General features: G+C 43.1%; 1 protein-coding gene across 1 annotated transcript; it reads left to right on the forward strand.

Annotated features, from left to right (window-relative positions):
* Positions 1-4,741: 4,741 nt before the first annotated feature.
* s1pr1 (sphingosine-1-phosphate receptor 1) lies at positions 4,742-8,984 on the forward strand. Its single transcript, XM_015971233.3, has 2 exons — positions 4,742-5,015; positions 5,914-8,984. The coding sequence occupies exon 2, from the start codon at positions 6,000-6,002 to the stop codon at positions 7,122-7,124; it is 1,125 nt and encodes a 374-aa protein (XP_015826719.1). The 5' UTR covers positions 4,742-5,015; positions 5,914-5,999; the 3' UTR covers positions 7,125-8,984.
* Positions 8,985-9,245: the final 261 nt, after the last annotated feature.

Consider the following 9,245-nt stretch of genomic DNA (forward strand, 5'->3'; position numbering starts at 1 on the left):
ATCAAAGCTTTCGACACGTCGTCAAAACCTTTCTGCACCTGCGAAGCTGATACCGCAAACGGTTCCTGCAGAACAAGCTGATATTGTTTAGACTCCTTAAGAGTCCCAGACGCGCGGTTCCATCCATCTGCTGTGACCCGGAGACAACTCCAAGACCGGTCTAGTAGTGCCGCAGTTTCTTCTACGGACCTCGGTGCCTGGAAGTCCGAGGACTTCGACATTCCGGATCTATCACGAGGGTCTTCGAGTGGGTATGTAGACATGACAGATTGCGTCTGATGTGTTTTTGATATAATCAACTTAATAGCTTAACGCAAACCAAATTCTTTTACATCCAGAACTCAGCTCTCCTAGATACGGAAGTTCTGATAGCATCGCATTCACATATAGGTTCATACATCACATCTAGTTCCATCCATCACAGTAAATGTTAGTTAACCTGTTGTGTTTTTGTAAAATTAATTCTTACTTTTGCAAACCTGACTGTTTCCTGAATCAAAACGAAGTGTGCACAATCCCTTGATACAGCAAGAATCCTAGAATCTTCTGATTAACACAGTAAAGACCAGGCAGGTTGATGTTCTATATTTAGATAGAGTATCACAGATTATTGGTCATGAGTAGAGGTAATATATATTGAGCTCTTAAAGCACTCAAATTCTCAAACCGTACAGCTGAAGGATCATGCATGAAGTTTCATAACAATATTACCCGGTTATCGATCCCTTATCCGGGTCTGGGTCTCAGGGGTGGCAGCGAGCACTGAAGCCCAATCCATCCTCTCTTCAGCTCCTCCGGTGGGACCCGGCACTCCCAGACCAGCCTAGAGATGTGATCCCTTTGATAATCCATCATTTCTATACAGTAGATGACCTGAGGGTGACATCTTAAAGGGATGATGGGACTTTAGTTTTTGAATCATGTAAACATCACTAGTTTTATGGTTTTGGTGTTTTATTGTGTTTTGTTGGAAGCCTGACCATTCAGGTACCAGGTAGACCTGGGGAGGATTGTTTCTGAAGAAGGAATTACTTTAATGTGTTTCAGAGACGATATCCCCAAGTTGAGGTTGAGAAGACCACAATTTTCTGGAGCATTTTTGCCATTTCCCTTGCTATGCTCTTCACACACTCATGGCAACCAATAATCTGAACGCTTTTGTCAAAATATGAATAATTTTACTCATTCTGCTTCCATCCTAGTTTAGATATTTTAGGAACCAAGAGAACCTGCAGTCTGAGAGCCAAGAGCCTGTTAGGACCTGTTAAGATCATCAGCACCAACGACTCAAACAAGGAGCTGAAGAGTGGGAGGGGCCAGGGACTACCTTTCCAGAAACCAGCTTCACACCACCCTGAACAGGATGGATGGATAGGTGAAGTTGGTGTGTGTGTGTGTGCGTGCGTGTGTGTGTGTGTGTGTGTGTGTGTGTGTGTGTGTGTGTGTGCGCGTGCAGTTTGTGGTCTGTGTGTGCATGTTTGTGTGTGTGTGTGTTTGTGGTCTGTCTGTGTGTGCATGTGTATGTGTTGTTTGTGGTCTGTGTGTGTGTGTGTGTGTGTGTGTGTGTGTGTGTGTGTGTGTGTGTGTGTGTGTGTGTGTGTGTGTGTGTGTGTGTGTGTGTGTGTGTGTGTGTGTGTGTGTGTGTGTGTGTTGTTTGTGGTCTGTGTGTGTGTGTGTGTGTGTGTGTTGTTTGTGTTCTGTCTTCTCCATCCCCAGTGAGTCGTGGAGGATGGCTGCTTATACTGAGCCAGGATTCTCTGGAGGTTTCTTCCTGTTAAAAGGGAGTTTTCCTCTCCACTGTTGCTAAATGCTTGCTTAGTATGAGGATTGCTGTAAAGACTCTGACACTAGTCAGTGACTCGATGCAACCTGCTGGGTTCCTTATGTAGGAAACTTGTTACTGATTGGCTTAATGACCTGACCTGTATTGGAATGTTTACTGTGTGAAGGTCCTTGAGACGACTCTGGTCCTGATTTGGCGCTCTATAAATAAAATTGAATTGAATTATTCATATTTCATTCATTAATTCATTCACACCAATAATAATATCGGAATATTCTGACAGAAGATATTTCTGTATTGCGTATTTGACATAAACTTCTCAGACTCAATTCTTTGTCAGATAATAATAGTATTTCCAGTTTCCCCAATAAAATGTTTCCTGAATAGAATAGACTTGATTGGTCCCACAGTGGGGAAAGTCACTGGTTACAGCAGCACCAACACCATTAGTAACAAAGGTACATGTGTACACACATAGACAGTAATCTAGTATTGTAACCTTCAACCACTAAAAATTATGAATAAAGAAAGAAAAAACACTATGCAAAATACTACAAGAGACACAAACATACTATGTAAATCTGGTATTGAACACATACTGAGTACTGCATTGGTGGTATTGTGTACCAGGATAATGCCAGTACCAGTTAAACTGAGGAGTTCTGCACTCTTACAGCTGAGGAGATGAATGACCTACGGTAGCGTTCTGTTTTACATCTGGGATGTCTAAGTCTGCCTCTGAAGGAGCTGTCCATGGTCTCCACAGTGGAACGCAGTGGGTGGGAGTTTTTTTTTTTAAGATGGAGGTCATCTTCACCAGAGTCCTCCTTTCTCACATCTCCTCAACTGAATCCAGTGGGCAGCTCAGAACTGAGTTAGCTTTGTTACCTAGCTTGTTCAGTCTCTTCCTGTCTCGGTCAGACCTGCTCTGCTCTAAAAGCATTTTAGCAACTGGGAATTAACTCAGGAGGACCTCAGCCTCCTCAGGAGGAGGTGGCTTTGGCTCTTCTTATACAGCATCTGTGTTGTTGGACCAGTTCAGTTTACTGTTGAGGTGAACACCCAGGTACTTAAAGGTTTCCACCACCTCAGTGTCTGCTCCCTGGATGTTTACTGGTGAGTGAGGGGGAGTGTCTGACCTGTACTCCTGGTCATTCCCCTCAGACACACAGCCGACAATGGCCGAGTCATCAGAGAACTTCTGGAGATGACAGCTGCTGGTGTTGTAGATGAAGTCAGAGGTAAAAGGTGAAGATGTCAACATTGAAACATTGGCATTTATTCTGAATATGTAGTTTTTGGTACTTTTATGTAATTTTTATGTACTTTATTGGTGTAACTTGCAACGGCACAGTATTTATGTATCTGTTACTTTAATTCTGTTTAGATATAAATGCCCAAACAGGGACACGGGCTGTGAATTAGCCTCTGGCTAGAAACCTTATGTATGCTGCATCTGTTTCTAATGGTGATAATGTTTTGTTGTACAGTCCGTGTAAAAATAAAATAAAGTTTTAAAAAACAAGAGAAAGGGAGAGAGCACTGTACCCTGTGGAGCTCCAGTACTGCACACAACCACCTCAGACGTACAGTTGTGCAGCCTCATGTACTGTGGCTGGTTGGTGAGGTAGTTGATGGTCATCCATCCATCCATTCATCCATCCATTAATCCATCCATCCATCCATTCATCCATCATCCATCCATCCATTAATCCATCCATTAATCCATCCATCCATTCATCCATCATACATCCATCCACCCATCCATCCATTAATCCATCATACATCCATCTATCCATCCACCCATCCATCCATTAATCCATCATACATCCATCTATCCATCCATCCATACATACATTAATCCATCATCCATCCATCCATCCATCTATCCATCCATCCATACATACATTAATCCATCATCCATCCATCCATCCATCTATCCATCCATCCATTAATCCATCATCCATCCATCCATCCATCTATCCATCCATCCATCCATCATCCATCCATCCATTCATCCATCCATCCATCCATCCATCCATCCATCCATTCATCCATCATACATCCATCCACCCATCCATTCATTAATCCATCATCCATCCATCCATCCATCTATCCATCCATCCATTAATCCATCATACATCCATCTATCCATCCATCCATCCATTAATCCATCATCCATCCATCCATCCATCCATCCATTAATCCATCATCCATCCATCCATCCATCCATCCATCTATCCATCCATCCATTAATCCATCATACATCCATCTATCCATCCATCCATCCATTAATCCATCATACATCCATCTATCCATCCATCCATCCATTAATCCATCATACATCCATCCATCCATCCATTAATCCATCATCCGTCCATCCATCCATTCATCCATCATCCATCCATCCATCCATCTATCCATCCATCCATCCATCATCCATCCATCCATTCATCCATCATCCATCCATCCATCCATCCATCATCCATCCATCCATCTATCCATTCATCCATCATACATCCATCCACCCATCCATCCATCCATCTATCCATTCATCCATCATACATCCATCCACCCATCCATCCATTAATCCATCATCCATCCATCCATCCATCCATCCATCCATCCATTAATCCATCATCCATCCATCCATTAATCCATCATCCATCCATTCATTTATCCATTCATCCATCATACATCCATCCACCCATCCATCCATTAATCCATCATCCATCCATCCATCCATCCATCCATCCATTAATCCATCATCCATCCATCCATTAATCCATCATCCATCATCCATCCATCCATTAATCCATCATCCATCCATCCATTAATCCATCATCCATCCATCCATCCATTTATTTATTCATTCAACCATTTATTTTCCCATCCATCCATCTTCATCCATCCATCTGATGTGAAACAGACAAACACGAGGAGGACAGCATCCTCCTCCTCGTCGTTCCCGGTCCTGCGCGTGCGCGTGCGTGTGCGTGTGTCCTCTCCTCTCTGCAGTCGGACTCTGTAAAAACCAAAAACGTCTTTGTTGTTCTGGTCGACCTTCGGAGCAACCCACGCGGATCTTCAGCTGCACCAGAGGAGTCGGACCTGTTTTTTATGTTTGTTTTGTTCTGTATCTACTGGACCAGAACCAGAACCAGAACCAGAACCAGGAGCGGAGCCGCCTTCTGTCCTCCCGGCTTGAGGAGCCGCGCTCGGCTGAACTCAGGTCAGTCTGCGGAGTTTTTACTGGAATAAAGTCGATAAAAGTTCAAAACCCTAAATAAAGTCGAAAAGAACTGATTTAATCATCGTGGCGGGACTCGTGTGTGGGTTTGGGTGATTCTGTTCAAATTCAGTTCCTCTTCAATGATATTTGATCGTTATTGAGTCGAATAAAGACTAAAACCGAGTCTTCAGTAACTCTGGTGGATTTAAACAACTTTTCTCTGTGCTGAGGTCAAGTCTAACTTTAATGTTTTATTTAATCACCAATAAACAGCAGAATGATGGGATCCGTCCAGTTTAAGCCTTCATGTTCAGGTTTCAGACATTTACAAAGCAGAAGAAATTCCCTCAATTTAGCCACGTTATTTGGAACCCCAGCCTAAATAAACAGATAAATAAAGTAAAATATAAATATTTTATTATGATAATAAAATGATCATGAGCATCGTAGTGAGACATGTCAAAATAATTTAAGGACGTTTTATGAGAATATTTCGTTGAAATGTGATTATAATCACTAAACTCCGCAGCGTTTAGTTTGCGGATAACGTCTAGTTAGATCATTTTTAGGATGAACAGCTGAACAGATGTTTGATTTAACAACAAACATGAAGTTTTACGTGAATTTGTTACGTTTAAGGTTTTTTAGATTTTTATCTGTTGAATAAAACTGCCTCAGAACCAAAACGCCAAAAATAAACAAACTCTTCATGATTTAAATGTTATTTTTCTGATAATGATTATTTATTTGGATTAATATGTTTTATGAACTTTAGTCAAGCTGGTCACAGATGTTTACAGATGACAGGGTTAGGGTTAGAGCGAGCTTGTTGAAATCAGGGATGTAATCTCCTGAACGGAGAAGCTTTTATTCAAGTGTTCCTCTCCTGTTCCTGCAGGACCATGTCCCTCTCAGCTCCTCCTCAGGAGGACCACCTGACATGAATAACTGATTTGTGAGGACGCAGCGCCCCCTGCTGGACTCATGCAGCAGGCCATGGCTGATCCCAGTTATTCCGACCTCATTGCCAAACACTACAACTACACCGGAAAGTTCCGTAAGACGACCCAGCAGGACTCCGGTCTGAAGGCCGACTCAGTGGTCTTCATCATTGTGTGTTGCTTCATCATCCTGGAGAACGTCCTGGTCCTGACCACCATCTGGAGGACCAAGAAGTTCCACAAGCCCATGTACTACTTCATCGGGAACTTGGCGCTGTCGGACTTGCTGGCAGGTGTCGTCTACACCGCTAACATCCTCCTGTCCGGCGCCAACACCTACAAGCTGACGCCAACGCAGTGGTTCTTCCGGGAGGGCAGCATGTTTGTGGCACTGGCGGCGTCCATCTTCAGCCTGCTGGCCATCGCAATCGAGCGCCACCTCACCATGCTGAAGATGAAGCTGCACAACAACGGGAACACTTGCCGGGTTTTCCTACTCATCAGCACCGTGTGGATGATTGCGGCGGCGCTGGGCGGGCTGCCAGTGATAGGGTGGAACTGCATCGACCGCATGGTGCAGTGCTCCACCGTGCTGCCACTCTACCATAAGACCTACATCCTGTTCTGCACCACCGTCTTCAGCATCATCCTCATGGCCATCGTGGTGTTGTATGCCCGGATCTATGCCCTGGTCCGCGCTCGCAGTCGCAAGCTTGTCTTCCGCAAAGTCTCCAACGGGCGGGGCGGCACCAGTGCCAACAGCAAGAGCTCAGAGAAGTCCCTGGCACTGCTGAAGACCGTCATCATTGTTCTGAGCTGCTTCATTGCCTGCTGGGCGCCGCTCTTCGTCCTTCTGCTGCTGGACGTGGCCTGTGAGACTCTGACCTGTCCCGTCCTCTACAAGGCCGAGTGGTTCCTGGCACTCGCCGTACTCAACTCTGCCATGAACCCGCTCATTTACACGCTGACCAGCAACGAGATGCGCCGAGCATTCCTTAAGACACTAATGTGCTGCACCTCCTGCATCCGCCGGAAGCCCAAGTTCACGGGTCCGATAATGGGGGCGGAGTTTAGCCGCAGCAAATCAGATAACTCCTCCCACCCCAACAAGGAGGAGGCGGAGTATTCTCCTCGGGAGACCTCAGGGAATGTCACCTCGTCATCGTAAACAAACTTTGTGAACCCAACTTCCGTTCAATCAGAACTCTCAGAACTTTAGAGCTTTGCAGGCTGGTTTAACTGGTACCAGTTAGGTTTCCAGTGCGTTTGTGGCTCAGAGCATTCAGATGGTTCCTGCTCCAAGATGCTGCATGTGGGTTCTTGTGACTCAGGGTCAAGACCGGGTCTGATCAGAACCGGGTTCAGCACGTCAACCTTTCTCATTAAACAGAACTTTGATCCCACATGAGTCACAGAATCCGGGGCCACTGATGAAGGAACAGAACTTCACCCAGAACCAAGAACCGGACCTTCTACTTACCTTCTAAGAACAACTAGAACGTGTAGCACTTAAACCCCCAACCGTCAAATATTTAAGGAATTAATTCAGTCAAATGTGTTGATTTTGTTCTTCTTTTGTCTTGAAAACACTCGTGAATTCAGAGCTGAGCTGATCTTCTGCCCTTTAGATTATTTTTATTCAAAATCGGTGAAAAAGGTTTTGTCACGGCTATTATTTCGTTATAAAGTCCCACAAACACGAGGAAAAAGCTGTTTAAAGAGCAAGTCACCCCCTACCAGAGTATTACTCCACTCCCACTTCCTGTTTGAAAAATGCAACAAATGCTGTTGCCTAGCAGACCGAGAGGGCGGAGCCGCAAAGAAATACACACACACACAGGCTCACAACGACATTGTGACATCATATGGTACCAGCTAACGTTCTAGGGTACCACTTGGCCAATAGCGATGGCAGATTTAAATTCAAATGCAGTGCAGAGTTTTTACCTGACAACGTCACAACACTGACAGTTTTAGGCAGAAAATTTAAATTTTAACTAAAATGCACTAAAGTGCAAAACTGTTCACGACACGTGTCTGCAGCAGGATTAGGCACGCATTTATATAGTTTATCAGAAAAAATAGATTTGGGGGTGACTTGCTTGAAAACGTTGTTGCATTGATCACATAATAGTAGAATTTAAGGTTGAAGTCATTTTAAACTGAAATCATTTGTCATTTCAAAAGAAACCGTTAAAGGCATGTGCCGTTAATAGATGCTTTACACTTTTAAATCAAAAGTGCAACACTAAATGGCCACTTTTGATTAATTAAAATATATTTTAGCCCAAAAAAGAATAGTTAATTCATTTCTACATTTCTAAATGTGCAATGATTTAGTTTGATATTTAAAAAAACAAAATATTTTTGTTATTTTTTTCTTCCTTTGGGTGAAATTTTCAGCTGTTGAAAACTTCTGAGCGTAATTTTTTTTTATAATTGACTTTTTTATTAGCTGAACTCTGAATTTGTGAGTTATTTTCCTGATTTGTGTAAATGTAGAAAATTAATGTCCAGTTGTGTTTTTGTGTTGTCTGTAGTGACCTTTGTCTAGTTTTATTAATTTATATCTGAAAACAGAAAAAGAAAAACTGTTCTTGAGATTAAAAAAACCTTCTGTTCAGCTGAGTCTCAGAACTACGGAAGCCCATTTGGTACATAAACGACAAATAAAAACAACAAAGCTTTTATTGATCAGTAAAAAACATTTAAATGTTTCCCATAACAAGTTTTTTTGATTTGAAATACGTTTTATCTAATCGGAGCCTAAATGAATCTGTTTTTTTGTTATGATTGTAAAACTTTGTAGAACATTTGGCAACAGTGGGCTTCTGCAGTGGAGCAGTTTGTTGCCATGGTGATCACCAACCTTTGGCTTCCTCATGTTCTACATCAGGTGGATTTTTATGTAATGGAATGATTAATTATTTTTTACGTGTTTTCTGCCTAAAGTCTGTTTGTTTTTCTGCACCTTTTAACTCCTGAATGTTTGCTTTTTAGCCTTTAATAAATGCAGGAATAGAAACACCGTTCTGGTCTAAAGAAGCCCTGAACATCACACGACTCCACTCGTTCAGTAAAAAGGATGAAATGAGCGAATTAGTAAAATCTAGATTTTGAGGAAGGAAATGAGCAGCCAGCATTGAAACCATTTGATAACATCAGAAGCTGCAGGTTCAAGCCCCGTTTGCCATTGTTGTTGTGCCCTTGGGCAAGGCACTTCAACCTCCCTGCCTGTTGATGGTGGTGGTCGGAGGGACCAGCGGTGTCTCTGTTCAACGCGCTCACC

Source organism: Nothobranchius furzeri, chromosome 8 (assembly GCF_043380555.1).
Source record: "Nothobranchius furzeri strain GRZ-AD chromosome 8, NfurGRZ-RIMD1, whole genome shotgun sequence".
NCBI classification, from domain to species: domain Eukaryota; kingdom Metazoa; phylum Chordata; class Actinopteri; order Cyprinodontiformes; family Nothobranchiidae; genus Nothobranchius; species Nothobranchius furzeri.